The 23,413-nt window shown below is 38.2% G+C and overlaps 1 protein-coding gene across 1 annotated transcript; it reads right to left on the bottom strand.

The window, feature by feature from the left end:
- Nucleotides 1-214: 214 nt before the first annotated feature.
- On the bottom strand, nucleotides 215-22,205 carry LOC115371900 (beta,beta-carotene 9',10'-oxygenase-like). Its single transcript, XM_030069508.1, has 12 exons — nucleotides 22,075-22,205; nucleotides 15,117-15,321; nucleotides 13,724-13,935; nucleotides 12,968-13,083; nucleotides 12,596-12,698; nucleotides 11,290-11,418; nucleotides 10,999-11,159; nucleotides 10,649-10,816; nucleotides 9,437-9,574; nucleotides 7,186-7,368; nucleotides 5,175-5,285; nucleotides 215-1,133 (listed from the first exon to the last, which is right to left on the bottom strand). The coding sequence occupies exons 1-12, from the start codon at nucleotides 22,100-22,102 to the stop codon at nucleotides 1,017-1,019; spliced, it is 1,671 nt and encodes a 556-aa protein (XP_029925368.1). The 5' UTR covers nucleotides 22,103-22,205; the 3' UTR covers nucleotides 215-1,016.
- Between the last annotated feature and the right edge of the window lie 1,208 nt (nucleotides 22,206-23,413).

The raw sequence follows: 23,413 nt of genomic DNA, 5'->3' as shown, positions 1-23,413 counted from the left end.
TCAAGTCAAAAGTTCAGACTTGCATTAAGAATTTAAAGCTTCTGGCCTTTGTAGTTATTTAAATATCTTTTTTGTGCACAGTGATATCAGGCTGTTTTTCATGCTGTTTGAGAAGATGACAAGGGGAGTTAAAGGACAATAAACACTGGAGACACTTGTGAGTTTTGAGAAAAACACTTCCGAAGACTTTTGAAAGCGAGCAAGAATATTTTTAGGACTTTTTATTTTTACTGAAGATGTTACAGTTTCCTCAGTCCATTTTCTATATGCAGAACCAAAAAGTAAACATGTATTTCTGAGCAGTATAGTAGAGGACCATATGACAAACGGTCACTCAAAATGTAAATCTGTAAACACAATTTCTTCATTTTGCAGAGGTAAAAAAAATAATACTATTACTCAGGCTGTAAAAAAAAAAAAAAAAAATCCATTACGTAAAAAAAATGTTTAAATAGCAGAAAGTACCATAGTAGGAAAAAGTACCTCAGATTGTGTTTAGGACACTTAGGAATCAATCAGCTGGCATTTGGTTCATTTTGGTAGTTACACAGATCATCACAGACATCACAGGTTTAATGCCTACAGTGGCTGGTGTGTCCACTCCTGTTGATGTACCCTTGAGCATGGCACTGAACCCCCCCCCTCCTTAACTCCTCTTGGAGCTCTGTCTGACATTGCTCTCTGCATACATGCACAGTATGTGGGTCTCAGATTAATACACAATGAATATAATTGCCTATAATACTGTGCGTAATATCTTTGAGTACATAATTATAGTGGTTAAGTACTGTAACACTCTTAAAGGGCATCAAGGCGTTTCCACTGACTGTCATTCAAAAGTTAAAAATTAGTTAATCAACATTCAGGAAGTGACAGATCACCACTGCCTCTGGCTGTTATAATAACTGAGTACCATCAGAGATATTGTTGGTATATAGTAAACACTGCTTATGGTATCCCTCATCCTACATCCATCAGAAATTCAAAGGCTCTGAATAGATCAGGAATGACTGATTTCACGCTGAGGCGTTGAAGGTCCCATGGAAGCCATAAGGTATGTTGACAGGCACATTGGCTCGTCCCAGCTCCTCAAATGTCTTGGCATCCAAAACCAGCAGAAATGTACCTTTATCCTGGGGAAGACATTGGAGAGTTTTAATCAAACTACACTGCAAAAAGTCAAAATCTTACCAAGATTATTTGTCTTATTTCAAGTAAAAATGTCTTATTTCTAGTCAAAATATCTCATTACACTTAAAATAAGACATAATCAGCTCAGAAATTACTTGTCTTTAGACAAAATGAGCTTGAAACAAGAAACAAATTTTGCCAATGGAACAAGCAAATTTTTCCTTGTGACACAAGTGAACAAGTAAAAATTTGTCTAAAGACAAGTTATTTCTGAGCTGATCATGTCTTATTTTAAGTGTAATGAGATATTTTGACCAGAAATAAGACATTTTTACTTGAAATAAGACAAATAATCTTGGTAAGATTTTGACTTTTTGCAGTAGAATGTCCATTCAGACTATGATAGGTGTGCATTATTATGCTGCTGTCTGAAAAAACTGTTTTGAAGTGAAAAAATCTGCAAGTGGGATGAGATAAAATGACTATTTTCCAATGTAATTTAATTTGTTTCAGGTACAAATGTTGAAAAAAGGTTTAATAAGGCAGATCTGCCCACTAGCATCAAGAAAATGACTAGGGCTGGGGTGACGCGTTGACGTAATTGATTACGTCGATTACATAAATACATGACGTGGAGAGAGATATCCAACAATTTGGGAATACCAGGTGTGTTTAAAAACTGGCAGAGATATATGATGTTTTTGCTTTCCACAATAGGCGAGATTTTTTTCTTTTTTTCTGCACGCCGCCTTACTCTACACGCACGTGCGCACTGCTCTGTGCCCGTCCGCACCGTACCCAGCTCAGAGCACGGCCCAAACCGCGTGCTGTGTGAAAGCCCCTTCAAGTATGGGAATGCATTTTTTTGTACTACTTAATTCTTCTTACTTGAATTTTATTTTGGAATTTGGAGATTTTAAGAGCAAGGGTTGTATTAAAAAAAAAGTCAAATAAATATTGAAATGTTAAGAAATTAATGTTTTTACATAATATAGAATGTGTAAATTGCTGTATTAATCAAATAATGGGAGAATAATCGACAATCGGAAAAATAATCGTCTAGGTAATCGAAAAATTAATCATTAGATTAATCGATTATTCAAAAAAATAATCGCTAGATTAATCGTTTAAAAAATAATCGTTTTGCCCAGCCCTAAAAATGACACAATTCAAATAAATTATGGAAACAAGTGAAACTATCTCAACTCACTGGTAGATTTTTTTTAACTCTTGTATGAGGAAAAATAAGATTTTAAGAGTCGATCCTAGACATGGGTTGTTCTGTTGGTCTGTTGCAGTATAGCTCGTATATTTCGAGGAATTTTGGCCCTGTGATTTTCACAACTTTCCAGTAACTGAATGTGAAACCAGCAGAAAGCTTGTCACCAGAGTGTCACCAGAGTGTCACCAGAGCTAAAGCATCTCTGTCAGCTGGGAAGACATGAACCGAGAGGTGTTAAGTATGAGTCCTTCCCTCACTGCTTACCCGATCGCACCTTTTCTAAAAGTAGAATGACAACAATCTTAAACAAATACATTTGGCTGACTATTAAATTAACCCACTGCATCAGTTTATTCAAAGACAAGTTTCAATTTTTTTCCTGGCAGTGTGTGCAAGCGTACATCACATGGTCAATGTGATATTTCCCTGAAGTGTCAAGCAGCTATTCTTGTCAGCTATTTCCAAACTAGGCCCTGGGTCAACATTCAAATGTTATGGAAGAACTGCTTTGGTAGCTTTACAAAACCTAAACAGTTCTTAAAAAGTGCAACTATGGACCAGGCCACAGTGCACTAGCCCCCTCCTTGGTGACATAAATGGCTCATTCAGGCAGTCTCAATGGGCTCTTTTGACACATGCTGGGATTAGAAGCACCATCCACAAATTTAGAAATTAAATTTTCACTAATGAAGGTTTTTTCTGTGTTTCAACACTGCAGAAGTGTCAAAATTCTTGTTCAAGAAGAAGAACTGCTTCAACTTCTTTAATGAAGTAGAAGTCAAAAGTACAGGCTCTAAAATGTTTCTGTTAATTGCTGCTCTGAATCTGCTCAGTCGGCAGTCTTGGCTGGTTCGCTTTCATCCGTGCTGCTACTAGTTCTCCCTGTCATGGATGCCACTTTCACTAGACGCCATTTCTCCACCGTTGACTCTCCCTATCTCGTCTGTTTTGGCTTGTTGCATCTGCTGTGCATGACATGCATAGATGGATACACCAAAGGTCTGTCGTTTCTATGTGTTATTGTCCCATCCATTTAGGTTGAAATCAGTCTTTTCGGGAAGACATGCAATTCAAAATAAAAATAATAATTCCACTTGATCAGTAAAAGTAAAGTAAAAAGCCTGTTTTGAAAAGGTAAGGAGTAGAAAGATATCTGTGTTGGAATGTAGGGAATAAAAGTAAAAAGATGGCAGAAAAAGCAATACTCCAATAAAGTACAGATACCTGAAAGATCAACAGTAATGAAGTATTTGTACTTGCCATCTCTGACATGGCATTTAATACTACTACTGATAATAATAACGATAATGATGATTGATAATGATCCTTCAGCATCTGATAGGTAGGTAGGTAGGTAGGTAGGTAGATACTTTATTCATCCCGCAGGAAATTCACATTTTCTTCAGCAGTATCCACAGATTACAAATTAAGTAAATAAAAAAATAGAAATAAAGAATAAGATCTAAGTATAACAGAATAAGATCTGAGTACAACAGAATAACCTAGTAAAGTACAACCCAGTGTGCAAAAAGCAATGTGCAACAAAAAAAAAACAGAAAAAAACGTGTGCATGGGTGTATAAAATGTGCATAGAGGTAGGTCAATGTGCAAATTTAGAAGAAATATACAGTATACACATGATAAATAGCAGAATATACAGTATACACATGATAAATAGCAGAAATATATGCTTATATATGAAAAGATATGCTTTTCAGAAGTTCATTTCAAACTGTGTCAGAGATTTTTTCAGAAAAGTTCACAAATTCCCTCAGCCAACATGGAACCTCATAATCAGTGGAATTCCTCTAGATGCTTCTATTAATACAAATAGTAGTTAACAGAAGTTTACTCGGGGTGTGGACTACTAAACCAGTTGTGCCAAAAATCCCTGTTAATTTTACAAAATCCTGCTGTCGACACCAAAGTCCATGTTAAAAGGAAAACATCAGCGGCATCAAGGTTGTTTCTGCTAATTTGTCATCTCATTCAAATATTTATTAGTATTTATTTCCTCTATGATCTCTAACAGATATAATTACACTGCCAGACATCATTGTAAATCCAAAGCCATAATTCACATTTGCAAATGTACTAGTATCCTCTGTTTATTTCCCTCTTTCTCTGTAAAAGTAGCCTGTAGGTTTGATAAATGGCACCATGTGATACCAAGCAGTCAGCGGGAGTTTGCATATAGTTTATTGCCTTAATCAGCCTTAGAAACTTTTGTTCTGTGTTTGAAAGTTACAAGTTTAGACTATGCATATCAAAAATCATGTTACGTAAACTCATCACTGAATATTTATGACTCACCTCTCTTTTATGCATATTCATAATCACTTCTTGGTCTGATAACTGACTAGACAGAGGAAATGAGCCCGGCTCATGTGGATTTATGGGCCTGCTGCCCTGTCATAAATACTTGGGAGCAAGGTGGGTGTTAGGATTTTTTTCAACACCAGTGCCGGTTCAAATTAAAATTCGAGGAGTCCTTGCTGAGTAGTATAATCGTAAGAACAGATCATTTCAGAGAAGAGAAAATATGACTCACTTTGTTTGATATCACACATAGAGTTATTAATCTTTATTTCCCCTCTTTCCTTGGTTTCAAAAAATAGGTACAGTGTGTTTTCTCATAGCGTAACTATGTTGCAAAGATAACTAATATTTAATTTTAAGTTTATAAATGTGATGTGGTATATGTGTACATAAAACAGTGAACCAATAGCACTTTTATTACATTTTTGACACCATCAAAAATCAATCATTTTCAGCATGCAGGTCTCCATACAAGCTGCATGTTATGGAAGAGGAGTGTTACCTGAGTGGGGGTGAGGACCACAGACAGGATGACGCCGTCGTCCTCGTCCACCGCATCAGGTGAGGGGACAAACACAGGCTCTGATGGGTAGAGGCCCCTCTGGTACCACACCTGAAATCACACTCATACTAGCTTATCATGATCAGGAGCAACAACTTCGTATTTCAAATGATTATTATTATTCAAATTAGGAATTTATATACAATTTGTTGATACCTTTATATTCTTAGGCCTGTATTGGATTTTTTTTTGTTTCATAATTATGATGTTAGCCTCTTGTTATAATGCAGGTTTTAGATGTGGCCTTACTGTTAATGACACTTTTAATGCCATGTTTTACATCTTTGTTCTGCCCAGGGGTAGCAGATGAAAGGAGTTTGCTGTATTCTGGTGCAATATATTTATTGTGCTTTGTCTCTGACAATTAAAAATTAAATTAAATTAAATTATTTCTGTATATTTCTGTTACCCTGTGTGAAGGATCAGGCAAACAAAGCCTGGTGTACAATGCTCTCTGCCAGTTGCTAAATGCAAAGTAATGAAATACTGTGAATTCTTCTGTTCCAACAAACTAAACTCTAAACAGCCAAGTTAAAGATATCTAATATAGTTTGTGACCACTAGGGGTATTTAAGTGCACACCAGGACAACTAGGTCCCTGTATTGTTGACATAACATGCACCTCTAACACACCATGAGTATGTGACGAGATATTACACACACTGATGTAAACAATGCAGCTTTCAGAATTACATAACAAGGCTTGGCAAATATTTTGAGGTAGGAAATGCATTCACAACATGTTAATAAGGCCATTTGACCACAGTTTCAACACAGTCTCCACCCATCAAGCCAATTACTACAAGGCCAGCAGAACCCACGGTGCAAATCCAAACCATATCAACAAGGACAGGGCGAGCCTCCTTTTGTCACAGCCAAGCTCAAAGACTGTGACAAGGAAGGAGACAACATGAGTTGACGGTTAAGAAAACCTTTTTTTTTTTTTTTTTTTAAATATAAAAATATAGTCAACAAAAACAGCGAGTTGAAATCAGTGCATCAATAATGTAGAGCTATGTATGGATGCGAGAGCTGCCATGCCCACTGTGGGAGTGGGGGTCTCCTCCATCTGGAGAGCCAAGACTAGCCGCTGCAAAACCAAGAGACAAGCAACCCAACAAGAAAAGACACAGGCACCCCTAGTGCCCAGCCAGAGGGATTGTCACAACACATGCAATGTGTTTTAGTGAGAAAGTTTGATCGTAAATGCAATGGTGTGTGTTTGCAAGGTAAGCTACATGAGGTAGCTTTAATTTTGTGTGAAAGGATGAAGACTAATTTTGACAAAAACAAATGGAGGGTGGTGATGACGATGTGATGCAGTGAGTAACAGCTTATTTCTTTGATTTGCAACCATGCTATGATTACTGAAATGGAAGTAGTAACTTGTTTCACTACTTTTTAAAGGAATATTTCACCCAAAACAACCAGTTGGTCTTCAATTTGGTAAACGTGCAAACCACATACACAGGTGAAGTAGCCTGAACACCATTTGATTTATTTGCAATTTTTTTTTTTTTTTTTTTTTACCTCAAGTACACTGGTTTTAGACACAGTGAACTTAACAATGGAGAATCAAGACTTGGATTACGCTGCATCAAGACTTTGAGGGTTTGAAACTGATGTTTTCATATCTTTTTTTGCTCCTGTTTGTCCAAGTTGCTGATCAGCTCCATTTGCACAGAAATGGTTACATTTCTCAGAATCTCTCTTCTTCTCAGGGAATCTCCAGAGCTTTTTTTAACTGGACATGCAACACAACTCACGGTGAATAAATGATACAAAACCTATTGTTTTTGGGTGAAGTGTTCCTTTACTGGCAAAAATAAAATAACCCAACAGTGGTATGTAATGATGGCTGCAGCTGTTGTACTCTGCTGGATTATGTTGGTGTAATGACAGCTGTTGTTTGTCTCTGGATGTGTGAGGGAGGTAAGAGTGTCCCGCCCACCTTGAGGGACTTATCCTTCAGGTCCATCTTGAGCAGAGAGTCTCCCACCAGGTGTCTGAAGCCACAGCCATAGAAGTAGCGGTACTGTCGCGTGTTGTATCTGCTGTAGTTGATTTGAGGGAACTCCAGGCCACCGTACTCATGGAGGTCATCACCATGGAGATCCTCATGCTGGCATAACACCTGTTGACACAGCGAGGCAAAGAGAGGATTAACTGTCTATTGTGAGTTATTGTCAGTCGAGTTTACACCACGGTCACTGTTGTCCCAACACGGGTTTGTTGGTCATTAGTTTGGTATGCTACCCTCAGTTCAGGGAAAACACATGAATAGGATGAAATTTGGTTTATTGGTGGCTGGTGACTTTAATTCGCCTTTTTAAACCCTGCCTCACAGCGTCACCATTTGTGTGCTCAGTGCTGTTAGTTTCATGAACTGGAGCTTTGAGATTCCTAAGTGAAGTGACTTTGGACTGTTTTAACTTGTTGTCACATTAGAGAAGATGTGAACTGTTACATCCCCACAAGTCATATCAAAATGTTGATCATAACTTTTTTTCCACATGAAGTATAACCCCTTTTCTGCCTGAACATGAGGCTATGCTTGCTCCTGATGGAATAAGCTGTTATTCATTTTCTAAAGCCAAGTAGAAAATGGTCACAAATTATGTGTAAAGAGGAGTAATATGATGCCGGCATGAATATAGAGAAAAAAACATTAAAACTTAAAGCCTGTCAAGCCCGAACAAGTTCTTAAAGTATTTCTACAAGTAATAAGACTGCTAAAGTTGTACCCATGTCAATTGCTGTCTCAAGAGCATGATGATTTTAAAAGTATTTATAAATCTATATAAACCTGTCTTTACTAGCTTATATTTCCCTCACACTACCTGAGATTCATGGCTGGGTATTCACAGTTGAATTGTCAGAAAGTTGCAGCTTAGAGAGAGAGCCAGACGATAACATAAAGAATCTAATAATAACCACTAATTACAGATTTAGGAATAACTGTACCTTAATAATTGACTATGTATATAAAAATAAATACGTTACCAAATGTACAAATTCTAACTGAATATTTTAACACACTGAGTTGGAGGAATCACGTTAAAAATGCTTCACAGCTGTTTTTACTGTTTGCTCAACGTGGCTGAAAATGTAGCAGACAAACTTTAGCCTCATACTTTCTGCCATTTCACCAATTATTGTGTCATTTTACATCCAAAGATACCCAGAATCCCTTTTCCACAAAAACAAGTAGAAGGATTGCCCTGAGTCAAAATGAGGCCACACAGAACTGCAAACAGGACTGTCATGGTGTTGACTAACATGGCAGAGAGGGAGATAAGATCTGTGGGCAGGAGGCACAAATACATGCTCTAACAGTTAGGCTGACTGACAGAGTTGCACTTAACCCACTTGGAAGAAGTCCAAGAGAAATAGCTCTGACATGAGGAACAATGACTTGCATTGAACTAGCTTCCCTCTACGCAATACATTTTTTAGCTGAAGGAGTTCGGGCCTGCTATAACTATTAACTGTTACTATTAATGATTTCACCGCAAACTTTGTGTTTTCTGAGTTAAAACTGAATGTTATGTACAAAGAACGATGTTGAGCGCCCTCCTTGTATAATGTCCTGCCTCATGAAGACAGTGGAAAAAAATAGGTTGCCAAAGGGTGAGAGTACATGAAATACAACAGACACTGTATAATGTATAAAACCAAGAGATGTATTTGCAGTCACTAGCGTTATAAGTCACAAGCACTTCAAAGCAAGAACTTCCTCAGGCAGCATTAGCAGACAGCAAACATGGTTTGTTTTTGTGCATTATACGGTTTGACGCCTGCTGTAGTTTATGCCCTGCCAGTTCCAAGCAGAAATGTGTCAATGTACAGAAGTAAGACATTATTGCTGCCTTGTTATACCTAAAACTTCTTTCTGACCATGCTACTCTGTGTAAGTGCTTTATGTCATGTTACACTGCCCCAGGGTGTTGCTGGACACACGCCTGCCATCTGAGCAGCAGTGACACACTGCTGCACATAGTGATTTCATGCTGATTAGAAAGAGCAATGTATAAATAGTCTGCTGTCTATTTACAGCAGACTATTTTGCAGTGTTGTTACTGTCCCATGGACCTTTGATGCAAATCAGGAAGAGCAATTTTATAAATTAAAATCTGCAAACAGGTTACGCAGGTTATTATGTAACATTCTGGCAAGATAACTGGTTCATGCTTACAACTCACCTTATCTTTGCTTATTTTGACACAGGTTGCTGTGCTAGAAGGCCTTGTGTTGAGGTTCTGGCCTGTTGGCGTATCCATGGTCACACTGAGGGGCAGAACAAAACGGCGGGGGAAAACCCTGCACATGGTGTTATACACCTGGGGAGACACAGCACGTGTACAGTTTAGCACCTTTATATTGTTTGTGAAGCACTATGTACAATAGTTCAATAGAGTATAGTACAATAGGTGTGTATTTTAGAGATGTATGCTTGTCTTGATTTTGTCTCTAGATTTCCCTTATTGTGTTGTATAAGCAGATGCATGCTTCAAAACATAACTGTACATTTCAGGAAGTCCAGAACTATTAACAGACAGACACTAACAAATTAACTAACAAAAGAAGTTTTGCAAAACTGGTATTACCTCAAAGAGGAAAAGAAGCCATAATATCAGAAAATCATTTGTGTATCAGTCTTGAACTTTAGCAAAACCACAGTTTTTAAGCAGAAATGTTGGAATTGATTGTTAATCACTCATTGCAATAGCAATTTCTCCCTCTCCTGTCCTGTCAACCAGTGACATGATGGTTTACCATCCTCATGTCCAACAGGAGTCACTTGCTTTAGTTATGAACTCCTTGTAACCATGTAAATTACTATAGCTGCAGCTATGCGCTGGCTTATAATTGTGACAGGAAATGTCAGTGTCAGCATTTGTGAACAGCAGTTGCACAATATAGCTTGATAACAGGAAAATGTTCATTTAATCTTAAACATCAGTGGTAAACGTGGTTTTGGTGTCAGTTCCTCAGAATCAAACAGCAAGAACTTCTTTCTAGATGTAACCATTTTTCACCAAGGTTCAGCAGACATACGTACTTGGAGACGACCATTGCAAAAGAAGCATACAGTACCTACCGGTTTATCCACTAACAGTAGCTTCATTACCAGCATACAGCATAGCCACAAGTCATATTGTGTTTTGCTCACTAGCACTGCATTCATTTTGTTAGGGTGACTGGAAGAACTCCAGCTTTCTGAAGTAAGAGTCCTTGTGCTAATGTAGATACAGACAATGTAGATTGAGGAAAAGTGTAAACTATGAAGAATGATCACAAAATATCCAAGAATGGGCTGAACATGACACATTGGCAATATATAACAGTGAAAGAATATCCAAAGGGTGGATTATTGTTTGCGTGTGTGCGCACGTGCGTAGCTTCACACTGACCTCATCTAGTGCGTCTCCTGACTTGCGCAAGTTCTGGATGAGGTAGTTGTTGATGGCTTGCCCATCGTCTGAGGCACATATGTCCAGCATCAAGAAGCCGTCCTCCTCAAAGGCATTGATCTGATGGAAGTTGGAGAGGGCTTTGGTGTAGTACTTCACCGAGCTGACCTGGAGTACAGATGACATGGTTTGACAATATGAGAGCTTGGAATTACCAACCTTCAACCTGCACCTTACTGGTCTTTAGGAAGAACCATTTTGATTTTAGAGGATCTTCAACCCCCAAAAAATCCTAAAATGGCTCACTAGTTTTCTTAAATCAGGAATAAATAAATCCTCATTCACATCACCTGTCCTGTATGCTTGTCAATAAGATGGAAGACAGTTTCCTGCTTGGGATCCCAGAAGATGCCCTCACTCAAAGGCTTCCCCCTCAGCTTGCATGTGACTATCTTCAACAGGTCCATCTTAATGGGCTGCTCAATGAAAACCACATAGTTTTCAGACATAGCTGGAAGAAAGAGGAAGAAGAGACATCAAGAAAGAGGTTAACAGTCTCAGTTTTATGCTATGTGGTGGAAGGTATGAGTATGAGTGATGTTAGCATCACTAATGAAGGTCATCCAGATGGACTGGCTCACCAAAGCTGTGGTAGTAGGAGGGGCAGGACTTGTTTGCAGGGACAATAGAGCATAAAACTTTGGCTCCTTGAAGGGTGTCTGTGGCCTCTGTCCTCTCAGGAGGCACCTTGATGATGTTGTAGATGGCACCTGGAACAGAAGGTATATATATCAGTATCTATATCTATATAGATATACGCAGTAGCTATAGATATAGATACAGATATAGATAACGTGCCTCTTAAAGGCTCAATTTCACTGTATAATTTAATATAGGTCCTATTAACTTAAAGGTACAATATGTAACATTCTTCTTGTTCAAATGTGCAAATGACTTTAACACAACACCAGGGGTTCAATACCATTCAAACCATTGTTAACACTATGGGTGCTCAGATTTCGAGCTATGAAAACAGACCATCAGGTCATGAACTTTGTTTTGTTTTGGGGAAACCCCCCCTTCTCCCCATCTGAATCTCCATCGCCAACACATACACACACTTACACACACACACACACACACACACACACACACACACACACACACACACAATGTCAGGCTGCTCTTATGATCACTCCAGCATCAAGCAACACTGGTCTGTAGAGTCTTTTGTTAGCTGGTTAACACACACACACACACACACACACACACATTTGAAGCTGTTGAATGCCTGGATGTCAGTGGTGGAAAGAGTACTACACATAAGAATTAGCTACTCAAATAGAAGTTCTCTTTGCTGATATTTTACTTAAGTAGATGTTGAAGGACTGCTGTAAAAATCTACTTAAGTGAAAGTAAAGAACTCATTTAAAATGTACTTGGAGTAAAAGTTATTGAGTTACTTTTTCAAAACAGTAACTGTGTTAGACATGATCTTTTCCATGCAGTTATAAAAGGAAGAGAGAACACTTTTCAAACCAAGGCTGTAACGCCCATATACATTGAGAGGTACAAGTCCCCCTTAATGTTCAGGCACTCCAAAACTGCCCCCCCACCGCCACCCACCCCCCAAAAATATTGCTGGAATATATTAGCAATTCAATGTTCAGGCATATCTGCTGGCCCCACCCACTGCCCAAATCAGTTTATTATTCTTATTGCATAACAACAAAGGAATTTGTTCAGAATCAAGTTCCGTCATTGTATTTCTTTGAATCCCACATCGAATAAAAGATATACACTTGGGAGGCAGATGTGAGAGAGTGAGTCTAAATATACTATAATTCAAGCTCTAGCTTTGGCTATGAAAGTAAGTTAGTCAAAAATAAATGACTTCTCGATAGATGCAGACCTCTATATGGGCCCCTTTGGAATAGTAGAACTGACCTTTGCTGCCATAGGAGTTGCCCATATTGTAGGTGGTGCCATCGGGGTCATAGTGTGGGTGGGCAGTGGCTCCATTTACAGCAATGAACTTGCTCCAGTCCACCTACAAATTATAGTGGAGAGTCAGACATATTACTAAGGCTGTAGAGCCTCTAAGCCACCCACCACTGTGCCAGCAGCTGACAGACACAGTTGCTTACTGTAGATTCAAAAGATTAGTGGGTGCTGGCTCTCTGTGAGCACTGTTCTAGGCATCACCATGATTAAGCCTGATTTGACAAAAGTATGATTTAAAATATTGTATAATCACCATAGATATGGTAAATTATATTGGTATTATGATCTATCACAGCATGATGATGATAGTAATACCTTTTCCACTGACTCTAGGCTCTCTGGGTCCACTTTGTGCATGAAGTTTGTCTCAGTACTGACGTAGTAGTCACCCTTATATTTCACAAAGCTGACACTTGCATTGTCTGTGGAATCTGTAATAAGGAAATAAATAGCTTCACTGTGGCACTTTACATAATACTGTATGAATGAATGTCTCATTAAATTTTACATTGGGATAAACCATACTGACTAGTGCCCTCTATGATTTGCTGCTTGCGGTTGTACTAAGAAATCCAGTGGGCCTGTAAAACATTTTAAAGAGGTCTGCTCCCCTTACTTGTTATGAAATGTCTACACATGATATTATGTAATCTTGGGATATGCCTCACCACAGCTTTAGGTTTTGTAACAGTCCTTACTTTGTCAGATTCCTTGGTATAACATCAACTTCTGAGTGCATCATCTGCAGTCAATTAACATCATATAGACGCATGCTTAGTCAGATACAGTAAGATACAATTTGTTCAGTTCATGACCAGATTTCAGAAAACTGGGGAACAACATGTCCAAAGACTGACAGTCCTGCCTCGCCTCTTAGATAATCAAACATTGCAATAGCACTTTTTGAATGTTTGCTTTGTGACCTCGGAGGGAGTGGAAAATTAAGCAATATTATGTATTTTTTTACTGCATCGTCTACTATCACTGAACTAAGGTGACACTACCTGTGGCTCCTTATCATTATCAATTTATCCTTCACATTCCCATACTTGTTGTCTGTCAATCGCTTACCAATTATCTCAAAGCGAGAAAGAAAGCGCTGGAAGAAGTTTTTGCAAGGGTCAGGCATAGCGAGGGTACCAAACTCTGACACCATGATGCGGTCCCTTTCACTGTTCTTTTTGAAGGCATCACTTTGCAGAAATCGGCTCTTGTATGTCACCCGGCCTTCCTCAATCTTAAACTGATGCAGCATAGCCATCCCATCAAACCAGTGGTTGTAGCTGGAGGTGAGAACAGAGGTTATGATCATCAGTAAAAAACACACATATGCAAGACAAGTTTATTTATATACTGAGGTACCTTATCATTCACAGAGGTTATTCATAGTCCTTTACGGGCAAAAGATGAGGAGAAAGAAAAATAAAGGCATGAAATAAGTTAAATAAAAGTACAGACAATTTCACACACATTTAAAGCCGAATCAGTAAAATAAATAAAAGTACCCTATGAACTGATTAATTAAAAGCAGTGGCAAAGAGAATAGTCTTTAACTTGGTTTTAAAAGTGGTGACAGTTCTGGGGAATTTCTTAGTTCCAACCAGAGCTGATTCAAGCAGTGGGCAGCATAATAGGTAAAAGCTGTTTTCACTACATGTGGCTTTAACTCTGAGCACCACTAACTGAATAGTCCCTGCGATGTGAGAGAACCACCCTGTTTGTACTCTGCAAACATATCTGCAACATCCCCTACAATAAGTAGGGCCTTGATTTCAATTCTACATTTAACTGGAAGCCAGTGTAAGGATCTAAGAACTAGAGAAATGTGTTCTCTCTTTGTGTTTTCAGTATTCTAGCAGCAGCACATATGAGTGACATCTGTCTAATGTTGTTGGGGAGGCCAGTATGGAGTGCATTACAGTAGTCCACCTTGGAAATAAATGAAAGCATGAATGCACTTCTCTAGATCTTGCTTGGACAGAAAGTTTCTCATTGTAGCTATGTTTCTTAGATGCCAGAATGATGATTTTGTTACAGCATTGGTATGGCGCTGAAATTTAAATTCTCATCGATGATAACATCAAGATTGTTAACGTGTGGTAGTTTTTAGTACTCTAGAATCAAGTGAATCATTAAGCGCCATCCATCTTGGAGAATTTGAAGAGGAAGAATGTAAAGGCCATATATGAGGGGACCAAGAACCGATCCTTGTGGGACTCCGTACGTCATGGTGGTTCTTTCAGATTCATAATTGCAGATACTGACTATCTAAATATGACCTGAACCACCCGAGGACATTTCTAAGAGCCCAACCCAATTTTCCGGTCGATGTAGCATTATTTTATGATCCACTGGGTCAAATGCTGCAGAAAGATCCAATAACACACATATATACACACTATAAGATATTTTTCATCTACATCATGTAACAGTGTGTCAGGACGTTACATCTGCGATGACTCACTGTGTGTTTCCAAACTCAAACTTTCCTGGGCCGTTGCGGAGGAGGTTGCCATTGATCCAGGTGGGAATGGTCCCTTGTACCTCAGTGGAGATTGGCTCAAGGGTCTCCTCTACAGATTTTACCAGAGGGGAGATGTTCTCCAGCCCCGTCAGCACTGTGGTGATGCATTCTTTGGCCTTGGCACCATCAGAGGGTGTGGTCTCATCTGCAGAAAACAGCATACATGCTTTCACCTGAACCACACTGACATGATGAAAATTGACATCTTTGCCCACAAATCCTGGATATGCCTAGAAACCTAGAACAAAACTATTAAGATGTGTACTGCATGCAATGTGGGATAGTGGCGTGTTGCGTTGTGATTATTGTGGTACGTATAAAGAAAGAGGCTATTGTTTATGTTCTTTCTGCATTTAAACAGCTGTTTTCTTTTTTTCTGGTGAGACAAGACAATTTATTAGTCAGTATTCTATAATTTTAAGCAAAATATTAACTGAATGTTCAAAATACAGGGACACCTTGCAAATATTGAGTTGCAGTTCCTTTTGCAAAACTGAAATCTCAATTGTTTCAAACCATACAAATCCCTCTCTTCAAGTCTTTTGACCTAACCAGATCAAGAATTGGACCTATTAGTATGCAGCGCTAAGTGAAAGAGTTAATGTTCTGCACACTAAAGCACAGTTTTAGTTGGTTTGATTTTAACATGCGATATTGTATTAATGATAGTATTAATAGACTTCATAGAGCAGCTTTCATACAGGGGGTAGAGACCAAAGTGTGTCACAATTAAGTGAAGAAACAAGAGAATGAATAAAATCAGGCAAATTAAAATCACTGCTTATACTTGGAAATGAAACCAAGCAATCAAATGAATAACAAACAATAAAAGAGGAAGCAAATAGCAAAAGTGGGTCTCCTAGAACAATAAAATATGTAAGAGATGGGAATAAAACAAAGGATGAGTGGAATTTAGTTTAAAGTAATGTTGAGTAAATAGGGTTTCAATTGTCATTTAAAAACGCTCACAGAGCTTGCATCTCTTATGACCTTGGGTAGGGAATTCCACAATTTTGAATATGTTATTATTCTTATTCTAATTCTTATTCTTATTCTATCCTCACCGTTGTGGTCATCATCATCGTCTTCATTATTACTGTTGTTGTTATAGTTCTACAATTTTAGAAATCAGATGTTATTTTTTGTACTTTTTAACCAAGCAAGAAGGTCATGACCCCTTCTCTGCCTGAACGCTGGTGAAGGTTAATGCGCTTAATTCTTCAGGAAAAAGCTGCCATTCATTTTCTTAGGGAATGTAGTAAACAAGACTGTAAGGTCCTAATTCTTCTGATATTCATTCAAGTAGGAAAAGCAGGTTGGAAGAAAAGGTTGCTACAGTTTTACATGCTGACTGAATCTCTGCTGCAGCAGAATGCTGACTTGAAAATGCACTGATAAATCAAACCCTTCTTTATCAGATGTGATTTACCCCACTCTGCCTGAGTAATTTAGGGTTGAGTGTAGTCATGAGGAAGTCTTTACAAGATACAGTTTGGAAAGACAACCTGAAAATAGCATATGAAGAGTCTGATAACTTACATTGCTTACAACTGAGGAGTAATCACACATAAATAATGACTATTGAGGATACTTTTGGTAATCCATTCAAATATTTTAGTAGTGAAAGTCTATAATAACTGTAACAAATTAAAATAGTGGTGCACCAGTACGCATTCATTAATGCTTCACTAATGCACAGATCATCATGATTTACTGTATGACTCATGAAGAACTAAGCCAGCAGTTCACAGTAAAACTATGAAATCATGATCATGACTTGTTGGCTGTATTGAGGAGCATTTGTTTTAATAAATCACTAGCTGATGATCAACTAATGGCCACGATGTTATTACTTTACTTGGTGAAGCACGACTATTAACTCACTATTAACTTGTTTTTAAGTGCAAATGTTGTGATGGTTATTGGCTTTGATACTGCCTCACACATAACCATGTCCACACTAAGGTCGGAGGTCTGACTGATTTACAGCTGTTACTAATACTGAAATAGCCATAAGCGGCTGAATGTACTCAGTGTCCTGCCCTTGAATCCTATACTTCAAGCCTCAAGAAGAATATTCCTGCCCCATTACCAACAAGGCATTTGGTAATAAACAGATGTTCCAGTTTATCTGGTACATCCTGCTTGCAGATGGCTGGAAGTCAAAATCCATGGCTTCCATTCCATTATGGTAATTAACACATGAATTAGCAGTCTTAACTAATGCTAGGTGTTGATAGGGAATTAATTCATGACGGTAGACTATTAATGAGATAGACTCTTTGTTAGTTGCTGATGAGATGAACATTAATGGCTTAGTTGTTCATGAGTTATTAACTTATGATGATCTGTGCATTAGTTAAGTATTAATGAAAGTATATTTATGCGCTAGTATTGTAAAGTGTTACCAAAATAACTGCAGTGCTTCACTTTTAATTTATTAAGGCCTAACAATTGTTCAAATTAAGCCACACAAACTGAACTTTACCTTTGTGCCATTTCCACTCCAGAGTTAACAAGAGTCTGTAAACAGTGAATGTGAAACAGCCTTGCTCTTTCTGTGAAATAGCCCAAGCAGGTTTCCTTTAAAGTCCTAATCCTCTCCTGATTTGGATAGTTCTCAGAAAACACAGAGGAAATGGCATGTTTTTGCATTAACTGTTTGAGGGCATTCATGAGCTTGTGTAAAGGAAAGGGACAGTGACAGTGAAATACAGCTACAGTATATGCTGAGAGACTTCCAGGCAGAGCTTACAGTGTTCACTGGTGATCTGAGTGCAGATTTACAGCACACAACCTCACATATCACTTGTATTTTTGGTATGATTTTGTAACCTCATGTGACAACATAGTAAAAATAGACAGTAAACATAGAAGCGCTGCCTACAGGGAGATGTTTGTGTGTGTGCTGTTTGGCTCCACTTACGCATGAGACTAAAACCCTCTCAATAAATCCCTCCAAAAAATAGTGGATAATTGATTTTTAAAGGCCAATATAATAATGTTATTTTGGTGCAGGAAAAAGCCGATAGTTGATTAATCGGCCGATATATAATGACCTTGTTGGAAATCATCTTTAACTTTACTACACACTGGACATGTTAAGTCAAAGTAATAAAACCTAAATAAATATATAGATCTAGACCACTAAACATCAAACTCAAAATAATTCATGAATAGGATTCAAGGATTCAAGGAAGTTTATTGTCATACCAGCTCACATTTACATGCTAGTGGTACGAAATTAGCACTCAGGTGCCAGTATAAGCCTAAATAAATAAATAAAGCAAGGTAAAAAAAAAAAAAAAACAAGTGTAAATATAGAATATAAGTATATATAGAATATAGAATATAAGTATAAACAGTATGTATAACTATAAACAGTATATATGAATAAATATAAACAGCATATGAAAATATAAATAGTATATATATATATATATATATATATATAGTAAATATAAATAAACAGCCTATGTATCAGTATTATATGTATAATAAATATAAAATATATATATATAAACAATAAATATAAAAATATAAAGAAAAATATAAACAGCCTATCTAAATATATAAATATAAACGGTATGAATATATATATATATATATATATATATATATATATATATATACAGTACAGGCCAAAAGTTTGGACACACCTTCTCATTCAATGCGTTTTCTTTATTTTCATGACTATTTACATTGTAGATTCTAACTGAAGGAATCAAAACTATGAATGAACACATGTGGAGTTATGTACTTAACAAAAAAAGATGAAATAACTGAAAACATGTTTTATATTCTAGTTTCTTCAAAATAGCCACCCTTTGCTCTGATTACTGCTTTGCACACTCTTGGCATTCTCTCGATGAGCTTCAAGAGGTAGTCACCTGAAATGGTTTTCCAACAGTCCTGAAGGAGTTCCCAGAGGTGTTTAGCACTTGTTGGCCCCTTTGCCTTCACTCTGCGGTCCAGCTCACCCCAAACCATCTCGATTGGGTTCAGGTCCGGTGACTGGAGGCCAGGTCATCTGCCGCATCACTCCATCACTCTCCTTCTTGGTCAAATAGCCCTTACACAGCCTGGTTTCTTGGCCCAAACAAATCTCTTCTGCTTGTTGGCTCTCCTTAGCAGTGGTTTCCTAGCAGCTATTTGACCATGAAGGCCTGATTGGCGCAGTCTCCTCTTAACAGTTGTTCTAGAGATGGGTCTGCTGCTAGAACTCTGTGTGGCATTTATCTGGTCTCTGATCTGAGCTGCTGTTAACTTGCGATTTCTGAGGCTGGTGACTCGGATGAACTTGTCCTCAGAAGCAGAGGTGACTCTTGGTCTTCCTTTCCTGGGTCGGTCCTCATGTGTGCCAGTTTCGTTGTAGCGCTTGATGGTTTTTGCGACTCCACTTAGGGACACATTTAAAGTTTTTGCAATTTTCCGGACTGACTGACCTTCATTTCTTAAAGTAATGATGGCCACTCGTTTTTCTTTAGTTAGCTGATTGGTTCTTGCCATAATATGAATTTTAACAGTTGTCCAATAGGGCTGTCGGCTGTGTAGTAACCTGACTTCTGCACAACACAACTGATGGTCCCAACCCCATTGATAAAGCAAGAAATTCCACTAATTAACCCTGATAAGGCACACCTGTGAAGTGAAAACCATTTCAGATGACTACCTCTTGAAGCTCATCGAGAGAATGCCAAGAGTGTGCAAAGCAGTAATCAGAGCAAAGGGTGGCTATTTTGAAGAAACTAGAATATAAAACATGTTTTCAGTTATTTCACCTTTTTTTGTTAAGTACATAACACCACATGTGTTCATTCATAGTTTTGATTCCTTCAGTGAGAATCTACAATGTAAATAGTCATGAAAATAAAGAAAACGCATTGAATGAGAAGGTGTGTCCAAACTTTTGGCCTGTACTGTATATATATATATACAGACTAAGCCACAGAACCTGACGCCCGGTACTCGGATTCAGGAGCTGCAGACTTGGTACACAGTCAGTACTGAAATTAGCTTAGTGCTAAACATGTGTGTTAGTGATATTGCACTTATGGTGGAACCTGGAAATTAACATCAAACTAACCATAAAAAAATCTAGTATATAAAATAACTCTGTGGGTGTTTTTTTTTTTTTTTTTTGCAGCAATTCTTTCCCTCAAAGGCAGTAATTCCAATTTAGAAGCCTGAGACTAGAATGGAGGAAGTAGCTTGTCTGCAATGTTGACTTTTGCTGAATTACATTAACTAGGGTATACGATTATGTCATTACCGTTTACAGAACTCAAACTATTATTTTACTCTTATGTAATTCATGTTTACTCAATTGTGACACATTTAAGTTACTCATCTGTGTTCCCTCTGCCTAAGGACAAAGTCATTTTTGTGTAGGGTTAGGGTTATGCATTTCAGTTCCCACCTGTCAGCCATCAGCCACTGTCAGAGCCAAGTTCCACTGACACCAATCATTTGTAAAACAATGTATCGGCGCAGATTAATCAGCCAAACTGATTAATTGGTGAGCATGAGCATGAGCATACTGAGCTGCTGTAGCATTGCTATGGAGGGAACTGCTCATAAAATGAATGCATTGCAGGATATATATGTGTGTGTGTGTGTGTGTGTGTGTGTGTGTGTGTGTGTTCTGCTGTGGTCATATTATCTCTTCTTTTTTTCAGTACTGTTGGCAAGTGACTGAGGAGCTGGCCAGTGTGTGTGTGTGTGTGTGTGTGTGTGTGTGTGGTTATTGTCATTTTGTCATTGCCATTTTTTGGCTGGTCTTGTTTATTAGTTCTATGATGTTTGCAACTGTGCAACATCTGAATAACAATACATGTGAGTATGCAAAATGCAATAAAATACAATGAACATATCTCCAAGTGCAAAAATGAATGTAGGAATACACTTTTCGTCAGACAAAAATAATCATATTCTCTCTCAACCAAGAAGAAAAATCTACAATGCTGCATATATTTAGAGTGATAGTTAGAGTGATGCACTGATGCAAGACATTTTTGATTTCTGATAACTTTCCCCCAAAAATGTTTTGTTTGGCAAGAAAAAAAAAAATGCTGCTGTGCAGTACATCGACTGTCCTGTAGGTGCCATGTAGCTGTAAGCATATAGCTCTAATGTGCCCCAGCTAAGAGGCATGCACAGATACACAAAACGTTTCGTCAACAGTCATGTGTTAAAAAGAATGCAGCTCGAAAGGAAAATGGGCTTCTATTATTTAAAAAATTCAACCGAGGATTAAGCTGTAAATAAGTATCTGCCACAGTTAGATCCCGTTCAATTTGCTGAGTCCTGCCCTGCAGATCATAAAAAGTACAGTATGTACATTTTGGATAGGGGAAAAAAATGCTCCTTACTGTATGGATCTGAACCACGTGCAACGAGCCGGCTGAATGCAACCTTCAGCAAAATTTTATATCGCATTATTATTTATATTATATTACAGTGCAGGCTTAACTGTGTGCAGGGATAAATTTACAAGTAACAAGACATGCAAATCGGTGTTATTTATAACACGAGCAACAGCTTACAGTTATGGAAGCCGGCGCTGCATAATATTGTGCCACGAAGTCAAGCCTGCAGAGGAACTCTTTGTACAGTAAATTCATCCAAGTCGGTCCTTCTCTGCCAACTCCTGCACGCCTGCATGGAAACGCCCTCAAGTCACTGGCAACTTTTTACAGTCATCTTTTAACCAAGCTCTCCGTCTAATAAACAAGTAAACGTGGGGCATGATGTTTTTAACCTGTTTTCCAGTGATGACGCATTTCTCTAAAAGTAATAGCTGTGATGCAGACGCGCATCAGCAGGTGGATTAGGGAAGCTCTGTGTCCCTAAAAGCGACGTCACATCCACGAATATGGGAAAAGTCTTTATGCCTTACCTGCACTGTCAAGCTTCACAGGCGGCATGATGTTGATGGGGTCGCTGGGAGTCAGCTCCTGCCCTCTGCATCTACTGGACCATATATGCTGTCCACACTGCTCACCGCTGGCTCTGAATGCAACCGGGCTGTTATGTAACTATTATGTAATCCACCGGAGAGACACTGTACTGGGAGGGGAGCACCGAGATGACAGGAGTATCGCTGTAGAGTTTTGTGACTCATTGATGGGTATGTTTTTTATTTGAGATAAAAAAAGTAAACTTCAGTCCAAATGTATGAGTCCACTGGCAAGAACTCCTCTTCTCATTTATATTTCTCCATACAAATGACATTTGTTATGGCTTATAGGCTATAACTCAAACCATTTTGTCATCGTTCCTAAAAGTCGAAATCTATCTTGCACTCTATGTGCCATGGACTCCAATCCAACTATCCTTATACACACACACACACACACACACACACACACACATATATATATATATATATATGCTCATAGCTCCTCATGAAGTTGTCATCATTCTGTTTGCCTTACAGTTCCTCCAAACCATGAGCACCAGCACTGTCAGAAACAGAAGTACTGCAGGAGGAGAATTTTTGTCCAGCAAGATGCAGTCTACACAAATGTACCCCTGAAGGATATTGAACCTCAGTGTAACCCTTTTCAGCGTCAAAAAGGTACATACATGTTCCCAAGCAGTGAAAGTTACATTTGTACAGCATTTGTCAGGCCAAATACAATGAATTAATCAATTAATGAATAAATACATAAATATAAATAAATGCAGAAATTAGATAAATTGTTAATTTTAGGTAGATTTTAACTTGTAGGCTATGGTTGAGTAGTCTTATCCAGTCAATATTGTGGTTATAATAAAGGAACAAGACTGCTCTCTATAAAGTGAAAACCACAAGGGTATAAATAATTACACAGTGTAAAGGGTACAAAAGCTGTATCTTGGAGGGTACTGACCCACTGACAGTGCTTGTTTTATATCCTGATGCATTCTGGCTGCAGTCATTCACCTAGTTATTATTTTCTCAGTAGGTGATACAGGAATTTGGAAATTGGTTTGCAGTCAGGAAGTTGGCTCTCCTCAGTGCTTTGTAATGAGAACACTGCCACTGCACATTACCATCAAGAAAATGACTGTAGTTCTAGTTGGTCACATGAGTTGATATGGCTAAAAATACCCCTTGGGGAAATTTTCATCAGCACATAGTGTCAAATTGATTAAGTCATTCTGGGCTATTCTGAGCCATAATGTTATTAAACAGCCAAAATACTGTGGCCACTCTTGTTGAAACTGTTGCTGTCCAAATTGTAACTCAGCTC

Source organism: Myripristis murdjan, chromosome 14 (genome assembly GCF_902150065.1).
Source record: "Myripristis murdjan chromosome 14, fMyrMur1.1, whole genome shotgun sequence".
NCBI lineage: Eukaryota > Metazoa > Chordata > Actinopteri > Holocentriformes > Holocentridae > Myripristis > Myripristis murdjan.
Note: the sequence above shows the minus strand (reverse complement) of the source record. Positions and strands in the feature narration are given on the sequence as shown.

Coding starts and splice junctions, on each gene's coding strand:
- LOC115371900 (XM_030069508.1), bottom strand. CDS start 22,102: ATGCCGCCTGTGAAGCTTGACAGTGCAG. Junction 9,575..10,648: donor CAGGAGACGCACTAGATGAG/GTCAGTGTGAAG, acceptor GTGTCTCCCCAG/GTGTATAACACCATGTGCAG. Junction 7,369..9,436: donor TCAAAATAAGCAAAGATAAG/GTGAGTTGTAAG, acceptor CTGTGTCAACAG/GTGTTATGCCAGCATGAGGA.